The following is an 18226-nucleotide window of genomic DNA, read 5'->3' as shown; positions in this document are numbered from 1 at the left end:
CGTGTCATTGCTTCTTCAACTCGTAAAACGCAAGGCAACTCGTCACGTCTACGGTAACTTTAACTACAGTAAAAGACATGGGGTGGGGAGTACGTCCACAAAGGCCTTTTCATACTGCACTTTTTATTATTTTAATGGCTCTAACCGAGGTGGTTAAGGGGGATGTGATAGTGTCCCTGAGCAAGTCTTGCCATATTTGGAAGTAGAGAAGATAGTCCATTAGTACAGTATAGGCAGTACATATTTTTATCAAACACTTGATGCCAAAAGACAACAGATATCCTAAAATGTAGCATTAATTATTGTTTGACCAGAGTTGGGAATTGAACCACCGGCACAAAAACAGACTGGCTGTTTGTGAATCCACAACTGCTGGCAGACCTTCTGCGATTAGATGTCTTTATGTCATTAAAATAAAGCTGAGCAAAGCTTGGGTCCCAGAATCGCCATTCCTGGTTGAAAGAGCCTTCATCACAGATAGCAGGTAGTTGCCTTGCATGGCTGATGTGTATCAGGTAGTGTGTCAGAGGGAAAAGTGGATGATTTAAGCCAATAACAAACTTTGTTATTATTATTGTTATTATTATTATCATTGATACAATTATAATTTGTATTATCATAACTGTTATTAACTGTTATTATCGCTATTGTTGATATTATTCCCATTATTATTCCTGCCTGAATGATATTTCGTGATTCATAGTATTGTAGAGTTAATAGATGAGTAAAACTAATAAATGATCTGGTATTTTTATTACAACTATTATGATGATGATTATTGTTACTGTTATAACTGTTATGTGACTATTATTGTTCTTCATCTTTAATGAATACTATTATCATTATCATTATTATTATTTATATCATTATTGTTATTATTATTATTTTATTTTCTGTATCAAAATAATGTTAGTGAGCAGAAGCCTGGAAGCTGGTTCAAGCCTCGGCCGAGTCATTCATTACAACATTGGTACTCATTGCATCCCTGCTTGGCGCTCAGCATTAAGGGTTGAAATTGGGGGGTTTGGTCACCTAATGACTCCCAACACAGCAGTTGGGTCTAAAGACCCGGCACCGATCGAAGGCGACGCGTCACGTTGAGAGGTTCGCGTGTCAAATGATTTCCTGTATATATCATGTTTATGGTTTATACTGGCTGAATAAATAAATACAATACAAAACAAAAAGATCCATCACGCTAATAAATTAACTTGTTATTATCGTTGTATATTGCTGTCACAATTATATTATGTAAATTTATTACAATCTCGATATATTTATAAACAAAACAATGAGGTGGAGTAATATGTTGGTGATGGTGGTTAAAACTGAACAAAAACTTAATAAATGGAGATGCAATCACATAAATATAACTTTCAATAAGAACACAAAACAGACATACTCTATACTGAACAACTCATAGGCAGACACGTGGGAGCATTGATGTTGGAGGCCATTTGCTCAAGCTCCAATGTTTTGTCTGTTTAATGCACAGATCAAGACACTTAGGAATGGGTGGTCTTGCTGCCTGGAAGCGGCCCCCCTCTAGCAGTAGGTTCAAAGATACTTTGTATGATGAACAACACATACGACAAAACAGTCACTTTCACTATCAGCACCAATGAGAATTATGGTTATTATGATAGATCACGGTTCATGGATCCCTTAACCGCATGGGTCCTCAAAGCACCACCGAGGACTTAACTCTGGACAGCTTTCTCCACTGTTGACACTTCCTAGCCTGTTTTTGGGTCGTTGCAAAGTTGGCACCAGTCCATTCCTTAATGTTGTCGGCCCAGTTTTTTTTCTGTCTTCCCTTCCTCCTGCCCCTTGGACTGTGCCCTGGACAATTATCTTGGTCAGTTCTTATAATCTTGTGGCCATATCACTAAAGCTCCCATTGACAACAGTTCTTCATAGGGTCTGATGGTGTTCACATCTCTATGGTCTGTTTCACTTTTTCTGTAAAAGTCCATGTTTCACAAGCGTGGAAGAAGATGCAAGTAACCAGCATTTGCAGGAACTCAGAGATATGGTCAATCACCTGGAAAAAGCATCAAGTAAGTATGGGATGGAAATCAGCACAGAAAAATTGAAAGTAATAACCAACAATCCCCAAGGTATCACCACAAATATCATCATCAATAATGGAGAGCTAGAACCTAATAAAAATATCTTGGAGCTGTCATATTAGAAGAGGGGTCAGAACCAGAAAAAAAAAATTAAGGGAGGGACAAGAACATAGCAGTGATTATAATTGATACCCTTTTTATCTAGTGTGCTGAAAATGTATGGAGACAATAATGATGATGATGACGATTAAGGTAAAAATAGTGATGGTGATGATGATGATCCAAAAACAAATGCTATAAATAAAATGGTTGTCTAGCAGGACGGTGAACAAGCTTGTCAGCTTCCTTTAGATGAGCCTCGTGTTATGTATTTCAATAAATAGTATCCTTTGTTGAGCACATCTTCCTCTATTCTGGCTTCCCTGCATTGGGCTCCATCTCTACAAATGTGACAGTTGGTTTTTTTTTTTAAATAAACATTTTCTCATGTTTTTCCCTGGACTGATCATTTTTACCAGTTTTTGAAATATTTTTGCTGCTCTTGAAAACAGACTTACCATAAAATAAGAGTAAACTCTTGGCACAATAGCAAGGGCATAGTTTTGGTGGGGACGAGTCGCCACCAACATTTTTGGATTATTTAAAAAAATTGTATTATGTCCCCACCAATGCAAAGACCAAAACTACACCTTTGCATAGTTGCCATTAATCAGTGATCACTAAATTATTACTATATGATGTGAAGCTTGATGACTACAGTTTCATTGTTTCAGTTTTTCGATGAGAAGCAGTTCCAAATGAAGTGGCCGTCTTCTTGTTGCTTGGTTTAATACTCCCACTGAAGTTGCGCAGCAGTTAATCATCCTTGTGCTGACATAATGACAGGAAATGAGTGTGTTTGTGCTCCACTTTGGCTTTTTGCACACCCACACAGCCGTTTCGTTGCTGCTCGCTGCTAAAAATATTTTCTGCAACATTTGACGTAATGTGCACTTAACGCATTGCAATTTTTTTCCCCGTGGTGATAAAAAAAAATCTATATTGATATCACTTGAAATTTCTACACAGCATCATCTCCAGACAGAAGAGCAGTTTCAGCGACAGAATGTTGTCACAGTCTTGTTCCACGGACAGACGGAGGAGATCATTTCTCACACATCTACATGTTCACTCATTCATTCATTCATTCATTCATTCATTCATTCATTATCTGCAGCGCTTATCCTCAGTAGGGTTGCGGAGTGCTGGAGCCCATCCCAGCTGTCTTCGGGCAGTGGGAAGGGAAAACCCTGAACTGGTTGCCAGCCAGTTGCAGGGCACACAGAGACAGACAACCCGCTCGCTCATTCACAACTAGGGGCAATTTGGATCGGCCAATTATCCTGACATGCATGTTTTTGGATGTGGGAGGAAACCGGAGTGCCTGGAGGAAACCGACGCAAGCGTGGGGAGAACATGAAACTCCACACAGGTTCGATCTCATGATCTTAGAAGCACACGTGCCAACCACTGCACTGCAGTGCTGCCCACATCTACGTTTTTTTTTTCAATATTTGGTTTTAAATAGATTAGTGTCATCAAATTGGTTGAAACGCTCACAATTAAAGCTAAATTATATATTTGATCTTCGTTTCAAACTCTAATTTTGATATTTAGTTTTGTAATATTACTGTAGCACAAAATTGTACATTTAGTTGTATTTTTGTAGTATTTCTGCAGTGGTATCTTTGCTGTAGACCAGAAGTCGGGAACCTTTTTGACTCAAAGAGCCATAAAAGCAAAATATATTAATTTTATTTTGGGAAAGAGCCACACCATATACAGTATTATGAGACAAATTTACTAATTGCTTAGTCTTCAGCACATCCATTTTTAATGATTTGATCAGAATGATGAAAAGAGAATAATGCCAGACCCCTTCTCCCAACATACCTCTTAAAATCTGTCTCTTAATTGCAATTACTCAAGATCGGTTAAACTCACTTTGACCCTTTTTTCATACATATTGGTTTCAAAACCAGATGCAAGCAGTTATTTTGTAAAAAATGTCACAACATTCTGCAGACAGGGAGCCTGATGTGCTTACCTTTGGCGCAGACGGCATAGGGCGAGAGATGGGAGGGAGTGCTTGCATTTTTTGCATAGCTCCACCCATCCCTCCCACTCACCCAATCAAATAACTTTAAGTTCTCTTCCGGTGTTTTGGCGTTTTACAGTTTGTTCTGTGGATATCATCATAAGGTATCTGAACACAGAACACAGATTATATAGTGAGCTTTTATATAAAGGATTTTTTAGCATTGTACAGCCAAAACGATTTTTTTTATTTTATTTTTTATTTTTTCTGTGACACCTTGACTGTAAATTGTAGTGAAAAACGTGCCCTATATATTCTGTGAAGTACTGGATTGTGATTCAGCTTTGGTTTGGCTTTGCGTTTATCCGAACAGGATTAATGGCTCAAGTTTTGAAAGAGATGGAGAAAATTTGCATGCAATCAAATTTGTCTCTGAGCCACAGGTACTCATAGAAAGAGCTATATATGGCTCGCGAACCGTAGTTTCCCGACCCCTGCTGTAGACACACAAAGGGAGAATGGGGATAAAGTAATCACCAACAAAAGATGTTTTTTAGGGATTACATCATTACATATTATATATACAGTATATATTTATTTATATATATATATATATATATATATATATATATATATATATATATATATATATATATATATATATATATATATATATATATATATATATATATATATATATACATATATATATATAGTCATTATATTTTCACCATTTTCATTTAGTGGGCCGGATGAAAAAGTGTGCCAGGCCGCATGTGGGCCCGCGGGCCTTGGTTTGCCTAACGCTGCTTTTAATCAACGTATGTAATTTTATATTTTCTTGCACATTTTTAAAGATCAGACTACTTTTTTAACGTAAAAAATGTTCTTTTGGGGAAAAAATAGGATGTAATATTGGTTTCGGCAGAGCGAGAGTGCGTGTGTGTGCTTGTGTGTGGTGGGTGGGAGTCAGTGGAGTGCATCACCAGAGATTGGAGCCTCATTTCTAGGCAAGCTCTCAACACATCGCCTCTGCGTCTTCCTTCTTAGGGTGGGCGGGGGTCCGTGCGTCACATTACGGGCAGTCCGGTGCGCTCGACGCCAGCTCCATGCCCGTCCGATGCCAGTTTGCAGCTCTGCCATGGCGAGAGCTCAGCTGCCGTGGAGTGTTTTCTTCTTCTTGATCTTCTTCTTGTTCCGGAAGCCGCTGCACACGCAGGTTAGTGTGTCGTTTTTTTCCCTGAGGGATTTGCTCATCTCCGTTGCTATGGCGACCGCTTCAATGTTGAAGCACGGATGCATCGTGCTCGTCATTCGGCGAGGGGTTGACTGACTTTTGTAGACTTAAGATGCAGAGGTGTCAAACTCATTGTAGCTCGGGGTCCATATGGTAGCATGACCATTATCCCAGGGGCCGGACTAGTAAATTAAGGATATAAAAAGTGTGTCTTAGCTGAAGGGCTGGAAGTCTTTTTGGAGGCTCACTGTTAGGATCCGGCATGCCATCTTTCCTCAGAAGGCGCCAATCAGAAAGCAAAAAATACCTGAGCCCATTCTCCCCACACATGTCTCCAGATATAATAGACTGCTCGGACACCACAGTGGGGTCAGGTCATTTGCATTTCCACTGCCACGCCAGTTCTTTTTGTTTTTCTGGTTTGTACATTTTGTCAGTAGTTTAGTGCTTTGGACCTTACTTTTCCATTTCGGTCTTTGTTTTCTGTTTGGATCATATCAGGTTTGCTTCTGTTCGGATATTTTGCTGTTTTGTGACATGCTTGTTTGTTTCTAACTTTGTTCCTTGCATCTCCATTTCAGGTTTGGTCTTTGTTTCTGGTTTGCCTATTGTCAGGTTTTATTTTTTGGACATTTCTGTCACGACCAGAACGGAATCAGGACCCAAACGCGTAGCGTTAACCACAAGTGTATTGATAGAAAGAGGAAGGGCAGCGCCCGCAATCCGGTGCTCGCTGGACACGGGAAGCAAGCCGCTCATGCAATCAGATCGTGATCTGAATACGGAAGTGGATCTTCCGTAGCGGGAGATGGCGGTGTCAAGGACAGAAAAAACAGGTTGATAGCAGGGACAGGAGAGCAGACGTGGTCGGGATCAAAAATGGGTCGTAAACCGGGACGAGAGAGCAAATGTGGTCGGAATCAAAAATAGGTCGGAGCCGGAGACAAACGAGGAGATCAGGAACGGACGAGTGGACAAACGGGAACAAAAACGGGACAGGCGGGCGTCAGGGGTCAAAATACTTGCCTTGTAACAACAGAGGTTCGCTGACAGACTCACAACCGGAGAGTGACAGGACTGGGCTTAAAAAAGGACAGGAACCAATCAGGTAGCCCTCAGCGGCTTGTGCCAAATGAGCGGGCACAGGTGATCCAAATCAGTAATCATGACAATTTTATTGATTTGTGACTCCGTGTTTGTCTGTTACATTGTTCCCTGTTTTGTTATTAAATACCATACTTTTTTTTAGCACCACTGCCTCAGTTCCTGCTTCCCTTCACTTGGATCTGCCCCCCAAAACGTAACACTCACGGATAAATTATTTGAATATAAAAGGATTAATGAAGGGTTTTTTGTCCCTCAATATTTTTTAATCTCTTCTTAGTCTTCATCAACAGTGCATTTGTTTTAAAAAAAGCAACAATTGAATTCCTTTCCAATACAATTTATTTAACTCTGAGAAACTCATGCTGACTGGAAAGTGGCGTGTAAACCATACAAACACTTATTGAAATGATTGATTTAATGATCTAAAAGTCTTTCTGCTTTTTATTTTTTCATGAAAATGTTAACCTGAATTTCGGAACTCCGCTGTTAGATTTCACACCTATTATTGAAAGGAGCTGGAGCTTCTTTAAAATTGTGCTTAGTTTCTGTATTGCTTTGAACACTGTGTCCGTGACTTTTACTTTCGTATAATAATCTCAAGATGGCGGCACAGCAGCTGAGTGTTTGGTACTTTGGCCCCACAGTTCTAGCCTCCCTATGCAGAGTTTGCATGTTTTCCCTGTGCCTGCGTGGGTTTCTTCTGGACACTCCGGTTCCCTCCCGCATTCCAAAGGCATGCATGGCAGGTGAATTGGCGACTGTAAATTGTCCCTGGGTATGAATGAGTGTGTGAATGGTTGTATGTCTTTGTGTGCCCTGCGACGGGCTGTCAACCATTTCCATACCCACTGCCCGAAAATGGCTGGGATGGGCTCCAGCATTCCCGTGACCATAGTGAAGATAAACGGTGCAGAAAAAATGGATGAATAATATCAATATGGGTTTTCTCCATGTTGTCGGGTTGATTAATGGTAAACAGCAAATACAGCAGAGTTTGACACGCATGACTTAGAGAAAAGCGATTGTGATTTATGTATAACGGGTCTCACAAAGACTCTCATTGAGTTATGTAGACTACATACTCTTAACTATAGGAGTCTACATAGTGTAATTTTATACACACTTATGGTACATATCTTCATATCAATTTACCACACTCACTTATTTTACAAAGGCTGTGTTCAAAGCTTTAAATGACCAGTTGAAAAGTTGCAGGATTTGAGGGTGACTTGAGGTCGGGAGGTCCCCGGCGGTCTCATAGCGGTCCAAACCACGGAAACCAATGTCTGCTGGGAAGCACCAAAAGCCTCGATAAGAGATCACAGACGGATAAGAAGGTCCTGTTTCAAGTTGAGGCATTCATTTTTACACGTTTACGAAGCCACACAACGAGGCATAATGCCCAATAAATTAGGATTTACACATTGAAAGCATTTTATTACTCTGTTCTTCTTCTGCCATGCATTGTTATGTCAGAAATAACTACATTTTAGTTCTATCAATCACAGCCCCTTATTCCAGAAAGAAGCTAGTTTGTTCTAAAATGCTTTAGCATGTCTAAGGCAGAGACATTTCTGTAAATCCTATGAACTTAACTTTACTTCTCAAAAATCAAAGTGTTTTTTTAATATAGATATGATAAACAGAAATGGTTTGGACGTGCTCTGAGAGATGGGCAGGGCACCTGTATGATACGACAGGGGTAAACCAGTGAAAGCTGTAGAGCCCCAAAGCGAGTGACATGGCCGCTTTCTTGTGTCCCGTTTCATCTGGGGGGACAAAAGCATGACCAACTTGGGTGCAGAGGTGCTGAACTTGTTTGAGTGTTTGGGCATTTGGGTTGGCCATGGTCAATTTTTTGTGTTTTCTGCTACTTTTTTTATTTTTTATTTTCTTTGTTTTTGTGTACGTGTTTATCGTACTGTTGGTCACCCCCCTTGAGGGATATGACCAGGATAGATAGATAGATAGATAGATAGATAGATAGATAGATAGATAGATAGATAGATAGATAGATAGATAGATAGATAGATAGATAGATAGATAGATAGATAGATAGATAGATAGATAGATAGATAGATAGATAGATAGATAGATAGATAGATAGATAGATAGATAGATAGATAGATAGATAGATAGATAGAAACAGAAAATTGCTGAACCAAACAACCAATAATTTATATTTAAGAAAAATCTTTAAAATTATTATTTTCAAAGACTGTAGCTCCTGGACTGTGACTTAGCATTTTCGGAGTCAACATTAGGTTTGCATAGAGAATCATGTCAAAAATGGACGAAGCAAATATTCTTAACAAATATCTACGCATTTGTGAGAACAAACAAGGCCCTCACCCAAATCAGAAATAATCCATTTCCAAGTAAATAAATAGCTATATGCTTTGCAAGACGATTTCATGTTTTACTCTAATGACATTGCTTCATGGAAATCCCCTCAGCATCCCTCCCTCTTTTCCTTTTTGTTTCCATTGGGAGCCCATTAAGCTGCAAGCTTTATCGCCATCCATAATGCATGAAGGCTGAACACTGAAGCCAAACGCGCTAGCTACCCATCACCTCCAAAGGCACCGCAAGAGTACGTTAGCCAAAGGTCACTTCATTAGGGACGTTTTGCACATAGGCACAGGCTGAGTGCTTTGAAAAATTAATCACCCTAAAGTAGCATGGACGTGATTAAAGGCAGAAGACTTTCCTAATTAATAGCGTTTGTAATCAATATGCGATCAGTGATCCGTCTCCAAATTGTCATAGGAAGGCTGCTGAAAGCCAATGGAAGGCCAAGAAAATCGATTGTGGCCTTGCGGTAGCTATGTGAAATAAATCATACAATCGTGTGGCCCAACATGTTTGTGGCTTCCAATGAGGTTTTGAGACTGGGCTGGGGTAGGAAAACAGTTTCAAATTAAACCATTAAATCAATGGTTCTTGGCTGGAAAAATCGTTTTTTCTGATGCCTTGATTTAAGTTTAGTTTTAAACACTAGAGCAGGGTTGAATTATGTATGCTTTTCTAAAATGACACGGTTGCCCATTGCCCTCAATTGGCCTCGCCCGTTTGGTGCCAGCTGCGGCTTGTTGCCTGATTGGCTTCCATCCTATTAAAGCTCAGTGCTCTCACTCACCCTTTGTCAGTCCGTCAACGAACGTCTGCACCCGCAAGACGTGTATTTTGCCCGGCATCCTGCTTGTGTATCCTGCCCGGTATTGGTCCTGTCTGTCCCGTCCTGTCCAGTATCGATCCCGTCTGTCCAGTATCGACTCGTGTATCTGGTATTGATCCCGTCTGTCTCGTCCTGTCTGATATCTGACTCCAGACTCCAGTATCTGGTATCGATCCCGTCTATCTCGGCCTGTCTGATATCTTGCGCCAGTCTCCAGTATCTGGTATTTATCCCGTCTATCTCGTCCTGTCTGATATCTTTCTCCAGTTTCCAGTGTCCAGTATCGATCCTGCCTGTCTCATCCTGTCCAATATCTTGCGCCAGTATCCGGTATCGATCTTGTCTGTCTCGTCCTGTCCGGTATCTTGCTCCAGTATCGTTTATCGATCCCGTCTAGCTCGCCCTTGTCTGGTATCGATCCCGTCTGGCCGGTATCTGCACATGTATCTGGTATTTATCTCGTCTGCCTCTGGCTTCTTGTTTTTCCGCGCCGGTCTTTTGTCTCACTTCTTCCACCTAGCGATTGCCGAATCACTGGCGTTTGTGTTCACTCGCATGACTGCCCCATTCCCGTAAAACAAATCTTGAGTGAAAACGTTACACGTCTGGGTCCTCCGTCCGTTCTGGGTCTAACATAAAACCTCTTGATACAAGCGCCTTTAAACACGAGAAATCCGGTATATGAGTTTTATTTGCAATAAAAATCTTGCCTGCTACACGAAGGAAATTACAGTTCATAGGAAGTCCCAGAGGCAACCACTAGAGACCGCTCAAAACCGCTCAATACGAATGCTCACTTCCAACATCAGCTTGTCCAGTTTGCAGATGCAAACTACCACTGAACAAAATGGGCTGTAAAAATTGTTGTGTGTACATTTAATCAAAGTTGCACCAATTTTAATTTTAAGTGTACAGTAAGTGCTTTCGTATCATCAACGGTCTCTCGTTCTAATACCTGTCAACCTCAGTCAATTGCTCCCCGTAATAATGGTTGCAATTCCCCTTATTAAGCGGTAATGAACCTTACAAATATAACACGGCACCTGTTTGTTCACAGCAAGACAGACAATGTACTATACCTAAAAAAATAGTAGCGATCTATAATGACGTTGTAATTTTCTACCAGTGACATAGACGATACGGATTAGAGCCGAAATGGGCAAGACAAAATCAAGACTTTTTTTTTCTATGGTGAATTTTGGTCACTTTTAGTCTCTGTAGCTTGATTTCTCGCCTGTGGTTTTCAGCACACATTTTTGGTTGCATTACACCATACGTCAACATTTAGTTGTCAAAAAATACACATTGTAGCGGATTCAGGGGTCAATAAATAGTTTAAATAAATAATCAATTGATGAAAAAAACTAAAAAAGTGGGTTTATCCTGTGAAACTTGTCTCATCTTCTAGGAGCACTGCATTTGTTTTTTGACAATTAAACAGGAAAACAGATGAAAAACCTTGTAAATGATCTAAAGGTTGGCTACAATTTAAAGTTAGTTGTTTTTCACCATTTATGGTTTTAAATAACTGGGCGTTATTGCAATTCGATATAATACCCCTGTAATCACACCAATCGATACCTGTGACTATTGGGATGCATTTTGCTTGTGCGATCGATTTGATGATGGTTTAGGACAGGTTATGGAAGGTCCGGGTGGGAAATTGCAGTGCGGAATCCTCAAGTAGCATTTTGGCGTCTGGCAGGTCCTTTTTTTGTCCTGTTGGGCACTTACTGCCGGCATTTGTAAAAATCCCAACGCTAAATTTTGGCCCAACAGGGGAGGACCGTGCAGGCTAGACTTTTTCAGTCATTGGCTCAATCAGACTTGAATCGTAGAGTAAGGACCGTCATGTTCTCGCCTTTTTCACTGGGGTCCAGGGTTAATGCAATCTAGGAGTTGTCTTTGAGCCCCTCCCTTTCTGCAAAACAGAATGCCGTCTAAAGTTTATTTTACCGTACAACTCTGTCCCTTCAATTTGTGTTTTAAATTACACAGCGGGATTGTTTTGAAACAAAATTTTGAATAGCGCCTTGGGTCACTGTATGGATTTTCATATAGGGGTTTCAAGACTGGGTTTGTACTGAAAATGAGAGTTTCAAATTTAAGTGGGATGAAGCCTTGCTTTCCAAGCAAAGTTTGGATTTCTTTGATTTGAATTTCAGGTTTCAAATCAGGGTTTTAAGGCCCTGGTTTCAGGTTAGGTTTCAGTATCAGAAAACAGTCATAAAATGGCATTTGCAGTTAAACATAGTGCTAAAAGTTTATTTGGTTTCAAACAAAGACAGGTTTTTTTCATTTAGATTACAGGCAAGGTTTCCTTTTCAATTTAATTTTTTTCTATGTTGTTCTTTCCACACCAAAAAGGTGCGTTTGTCGTCAGCACACCTAAAGTGTCTGTTCATATGCTGGCTGGCGGTGCTGGTGGGCAGCTGGGTGGTCTACGTGCAGTATTCGTCGTACTCGGAACTGTGCCGAGGTCGCCGATGTACCGCAGAGATGGTAAAAAAAAAAAAACACAGAAACATTTGTGAAACCTTTTTGGCAAGGCTTGTGTTGTCTAATGCTGGTGTTGTATTCAAGTGTGCCAAATACCAACAAGGCCTGGTGGATGGTGCAGCTTGCAGCAGCTTATGCGACAAAAAGACCTTGGTGCTCAACAAGTGCCTCAGCTCACACGCTACCAAACAGGTTTGATGACTTTTCTCATGTTTCATGACACCTAAAAGCCAACAGTGATGTTAGATATTAATTGTATCATTTATATTCATAATATAACGTTCAAACTCAGCAATTACAAAAAAGAAAATTAAAAAAAAAATTGAAGTTAACCCTCATGGCATGCAGGTACATATTATGCAAATGCTCATGCTTCCAGTATTTTCAAATAAAGAGAGAGCAGTAAAAAGTAAACACTTAGAATGTCAAAATTCCCATGGGTTCTGAGAACATGTGGATGTTTTGGCATTGTGCTGTAATTTATGTTATTCCATTTAGGTGCCAACCACATACCATACACAAAGCATGGCATGTACATTATTTGGACATGTAGACTTACATTATAATTCATAGTCTTTAACTTATCCTAAACCTGGGGTATTTCAATGCATTTCCTAGGATTTTGGTGTTTTTCTCTTTAGTGCCGTGGGGTCAATTGTATGCCAAATAAACATTTTAGTTAACTGCCGCGAAAGTCCAAATATAATATTAATAATCATAATAATGGTTATAATTTTACCTGCAAACTACTAACTGCAGCCCCCTTGATGCTGGTATTGCACATCGTTTTGCATCACGCGCACGACAATCCATTTGCGTTGCTCTGCAGAAACTGCTGCAAAGCGATGCAAAAGAATTTTCATGCTTTCTACCTCATCTCATCTCATCTCATTAGCTACACCGCTTATCCTCAGTAGGGTCGCGGGGGTGCTGGAGCCCATCGCAGCAATCATCGGGCAGTGGGCAGGGGACACCCTGAACTGGTTGCCAGCCAATCGCAGGGCACACGGGGACAGATAACTCACTCGCTTATTCTCACCTAGGGACAATTTGGACCGGCCAATTTACCTGAAATGCATATTTTTGGAATGTGGGAGGAAACCGGAGTGCCCGGAGGAAACCCACGCAAGCAAGGGGATAACATACAAACTCCGCACAGGAAGTCTGGAGCAGGATTTGAACCCACGCAGGAGGTTCCCAAGACATGAACTGTGCCCCACATGCGCTAACCACTGCGCCGCCGTGCTGCTGCTTTCTACCTTGTTGTAAAAAAATCCAGTGTAGTGAACTTGAATTGCGTAGGTGCCTCTTGGCACAGCCAAAGCATTGGGGGCGTGTTCACTCTGCACTGCCAAAAGATAAACAACTGATTAATGGGAAACAAACATCTAAATGCATACCTATCAACCTGTACGGTTTTGCCGTACAAAGTCCGTTTTTTTATGCATTTTAAAATGAGTACGACGTACAAGGAAATCTGTACAGAAAAACGCAAATTTGTCAGTCGCATGCGTCTGCCGCCTGGGGATTTCCCATCATGCATCATTCCGAAAAAAAAATATTGTGTACGATTATTTTGTATTGCTTACCTCAGTATATACTAGGCAAGCTTTTTTCGACCCTGACTCCCACCTGTCGTTTGTCTCCAGCTTCAACCCGTTTTGATCCTGACCACGTCTACTCGCCCAGCTTACGACTTCTTTTTATCCCCGACTATGTCTACTCTCCCGTTCTGGCTCACGACTCATTTCCAATCCAAAACACATTTTTGCTCTCCTGTACCGGCTAGCGACCCGTTTTTTTCGTCCCTGACACCGCCATCACTCTCTACGGAAGATCCACTTTCATGTTCGGATCACAATCCGAGTACGAGAGCGACTTACTTCCCGCGCCCAGCGAACGTCGGATCGTGGGTGCAGCCCTTCCTCTTCCCTTCAATAAAACTTGTGAGAAACGTAACGCAATTGGGTCCTGTTTCTGTTCTGGTCCTGACAGATGAACCGGGTGAAGATGTGGAGGAAGAGGACATGGAAGAGTATCTGGAACGAGAATGTACAAGATGATGTGGAAGAGTGGATAAAAATTTGGCGATCCAAAAATGAAAACATCATATGGTCTCCATCACACAAAGTGGCTGGCCACTTTTTGCCTCCGACAGTGCCGGACCACGGGCCAACTTTGTATGCCATTGCCCGCATCAGTCGGCCTTTTACTGAGGAAATTATTGACCACATAGTTGCAATGACAAATTTAAAAGCGGGGAGAACGATAATTCGCTGGACCACGATCCCCGCATAGCAACATTTTTAGGGCTTCTCATTTTAGCTGGACTGTACAAGTCAAAAGACGAGTCTACAAGGAACCTGTGGAACAAGGAACTGGGTCGTCCGATGTTTACTGCAACAAGTGGTTGGAAAAAAAGTCAAAAAAATATTCATAGATGACTTCAAGGTCACATCCAAATAATGTACACTGACATGCATTGTGCAAGGTTTGGGGGGAAACTGCTATTGTAAAAAAAAAAAATAATAATAATCAGCATTTTTTTTAAAAATGGCACAACTTTTTGACTAATTCAAAGCTTTACTGTAGTTAGGCCATATAAAATATTTACCTCAAAATTTTATGTATATGTATGTGCAGTTCTGTTAGTTTTCTCTATCGTCACTATTAGTAAATGTAATGTCCTAAAGGGCTAGGGGAGGAATAAAAAAATGGAAAACTATACGAGTATGGATAGGTCTGATGACACTGAACATTTTGAGGGGTTGGAAGTGAAAAAATATTCCTAAAAGGCAGAGTTATTAAACATCCAAATCATGCACACTGACAAAAATTGTGTCACCCAAAAAATGCATGCCTCGAGGGTAAATTGAGAATGCTGAATACATATGTATGTATTCTTGATTCTGTATTCCCATGATGACAGGTAAGGCACAGATTCACTTGCCTCACCTAACTTCCCATCACTGTTTTGCACAATAATTTGTAGTCTAATCACCCTTTAAAATGAGTAATGAGTAATTGTATTTGTGAGCTCCCTTTTTCTAAGTCCCCTAAAATAGGACATTCTTTATGGAGTGGTTAAAAAAGAACCTAAAACTGGTTTTGATGTGCAAGCCCTAAATTATGGAGGACTATGCCGTGTTTTGTGGCTTCGTATATTTGTAAAAATGAATGCCTCAACACGAAGCAGGACTGCCTTATCCATCCATTCAGTTCATATATCCGTGATAACTGGCATGGGCGTGACCAGCCCGTTTCTGGAAGTGTTCAAGCACTCCAAATCGAACTCAAATCTTGTAGCAGTTCTTTTCCTTAATACAGGACAATATAGGTTTACCTGACAAATGATAAAAAACACTAGATAAAAAGTAAAACATAATTGTGAACAACGCGGACATACTACACTGCCTTGATATTGTTTAGTTCATTTGATTTCTAGCACAGCTTTTGCCCCACTTCCCGCTCCTCTTTAACCCCAACTAGTGTCACTTGTGACATAGCGGCGGAGTCTGTGGAGGCGCAGGTGTATTACAGTGGTTATGTTGAACAATTATTTTATCACCCAAAACCATGACTTTGTTATCACCAACAGATATTAGTCCTCATCTTAGCTGCATTGAATTGAATGCAACATTAATCAGCCTTTCTTGTTGCGTGTGTCTAAGTTATGTCCTCTGAGCACTAGTATGGACATTCGCTCCTGAATCGCTTTGAGTAAAATGAAAATAAAATAACTAGCCAGACACTCTGGTTGATCAGCACCCCCAAATCTCTAAACCTAAAATCGCCCCTGATGACAGGCGATGATGACCTGCCTGCCCTGATTGCATATCCCTGGTGTTCTGCATGCTTTTTGCAGGTGTACTCGATCATATGGGGTGACTTTGAGGGCGTTGTGAGGTGTCAGGTGAGCGAGATTCCCACTTACGACGTCGGGAGCCAAATGGAGGGCGGGGCGAGGGCAGCCGCCCTCTTCGACAACCCGCCCAAGGGGACTTCCATGGAAAAGTTCAGAGAGATGATCATGGAGTATTTTAAGGTAAGCCGTCCTAGCACTTTTAACCACTCATGACTTCTAGGACAAGTATTAGGTAAGGTTCATTTACGTGAGTACAATGAGGAAAGATTCAGACAGGACAGCATAATATAGTCGTATAGTAATATAGTTATTTAAAGGGGCAGTGCATTTGACCACTACCTTTCACTGTATTGGGTCGGTCAACCAAAATCAAGCGCTAAAAGCACAAGAAAGAATACAAACTACGGATATTTAAAGTGACCGGAACACAGCATTGGTCTTCTTTTTTTTTACCCAGCTCTCCACAGATTTTTGATTTGTACATGTAGTAGCCTAGTGCTAGACAATCACATCTCCCTCTCTGTCAGCCTCATGTTATGAAAAATGAATACAGATTTCCTACGAAGTCAACGTTTACATTTTAGTTATTGATTTCATTGCTTATTATCTTACATCAATACTGTTTTTGTTTTACCATTTGGAGGCGTGAAATAATACACACTGTCCCTGTGAATGAAGCAACATTGTACACAACACAAAAATTTGAGTTTGAGGGGCAAAATGAATGGGTTGACAAAAAGTGTGATTTTGGACAGGCCGCATAATGAGTCAATGGATAAAAAAAATCTAATATAATTAAAAAATCAATCAATGAATGAATGAATATACGTGTAGTTATTTTATTCATCTTAAGTAATTTAAAAATGTTTTACTTGTAAGATAAATGTTTTCCATATGCCATTGTCTGTCTTTTTGCATTTATGATGGTTGTTTTTGTACTACAAATGGGACTTAAAAATAGCAAAATCGTCTGCTATGGCAAATACTTTTGCTGGGATTTATTAGTTCTGTGATATATAATTTTTTTATTGCAAATGAAGAAAAAAGGAAAAAAGAAAGGAAAAAAAAGTTTGGTTGTTCAATGATGGTCAACAAATACAGCTACAGTGGGTGCTCTGTGAGTAGCGCCTGGCTTTAGGGCCCGGTCACACAGCCGTTTGCGTCTGTATCGAGGCTTAATCACGGCCAGAAATTTCTGCCCGGGAAGCAGACGCTGTTGGACGCTTTGAGATCGCCATAGAGACGAGATACAGCAGTGCTTTACTCGCGGTCGGAAATTCACACGCGGTTGGCCGCGCGAAAAAGTTTTGCGCTGCTCAAAACTTTAGACCACGTGTTAACCGCGGGCAGCACACGTGGTACACACAAGGTAATGACGCGGAAATTACGCGGAACGACGTGCTATGGCCGCGGCCAGGGCGTGGTTACACGTGCGTAGGACGCGAAATTTCAGCGGGTAATTGTGGGTGGAGCACGGTCATAGCATGTTCTGCGCCTGTATCGCGGTGTTATTACGTGAAATTAGCGTGTTACGCGTGTGACGGTCAAACGCCTTTCTCCGCGTATATACAGCGCGATTTGCCGAGCACACGTCAGTTGTGCTCGAGACGTCAAGGGGTGAACATGGATCCCCGTCATCGTAGTGACCTCGTCTTAATCCATTTTTATTTCTTGACATTTATTTTCATTTCATAACAAGATAATAAAATAAAAATGAAAAACTATTACAATAATAACATATTGGCTTCTTCGGTGCCATAGCTTGAAATCTTATTTCTTCACGGGACTGTGTCTTGAACGGTTATGATTTCTACAGCCCGGTGTTATGCAGAGAAATGCATCCCTGCCGAGATTTGCATCCCCTCGCTACTACAACCACTTTTACCTCGTTTTATCTCACTTTTATATCACTTTTAGGGAATGTAATGGCGAACATATAACCAAATCCACTTCGTCTTGCATTTGTTGGGAATGTAATACGACTTAAACCATTCCGTCTTTGTTTTTGTTGTGAACGTAATTGAACGGTAATGCACACCGTATATAAATGACTTTTGAGAACTGTTATGCACTCTACCGTAAAGCTTATTATGCAGAAATAGGCTTTATGGTAGAGTGCATAACAGTTTCAATACGAGCGATTTACATAGAAAAAGGCAAAATAAACATGTTACCTGCTCAAAAGTGATTT

General features: G+C 40.7%; 1 protein-coding gene and 1 long non-coding RNA gene across 3 annotated transcripts in view; one reads left to right on the top strand and one right to left on the bottom strand.

The window, feature by feature from the left end:
- Window positions 1-5172: 5172 nt before the first annotated feature.
- Window positions 5173-18226, top strand: part of LOC148354951 (divergent protein kinase domain 1A-like) — a 27469-nt gene continuing 14415 nt past the window's right edge. Inside the window, exons 1-4 of the mRNA XM_088350552.1 lie at window positions 5173-5368; window positions 12039-12173; window positions 12255-12362; window positions 16036-16215. Coding sequence (XP_088206678.1) covers window positions 5270-5368; window positions 12039-12173; window positions 12255-12362; window positions 16036-16215 — 522 coding nt within the window. The 5' untranslated portion in view covers window positions 5173-5269. The remainder of the gene's footprint in view (window positions 5369-12038; window positions 12174-12254; window positions 12363-16035; window positions 16216-18226) is intronic.
- Window positions 11941-18226, bottom strand: part of LOC148354950 (uncharacterized) — a 23279-nt gene continuing 16993 nt past the window's right edge. For both annotated transcript variants that reach the window (XR_015852316.1, XR_015852315.1), the window contains 4 exons: window positions 14054-14209; window positions 13430-13518; window positions 12267-12393; window positions 11941-12140 (listed from right to left, as the gene is read on the bottom strand). This is a non-coding gene — a long non-coding RNA (uncharacterized LOC148354950). The remainder of the gene's footprint in view (window positions 12141-12266; window positions 12394-13429; window positions 13519-14053; window positions 14210-18226) is intronic.

This window comes from Urocampus carinirostris, chromosome 12 (assembly GCF_059441175.1).
Source record: "Urocampus carinirostris isolate Australia breed hairy pipefish chromosome 12, RoL_Ucar_1.0, whole genome shotgun sequence".
In the NCBI taxonomy this organism is placed as follows: Eukaryota; Metazoa; Chordata; class Actinopteri; order Syngnathiformes; family Syngnathidae; genus Urocampus; species Urocampus carinirostris.
This window is presented reverse-complemented; position numbering and strand designations above follow the sequence as displayed.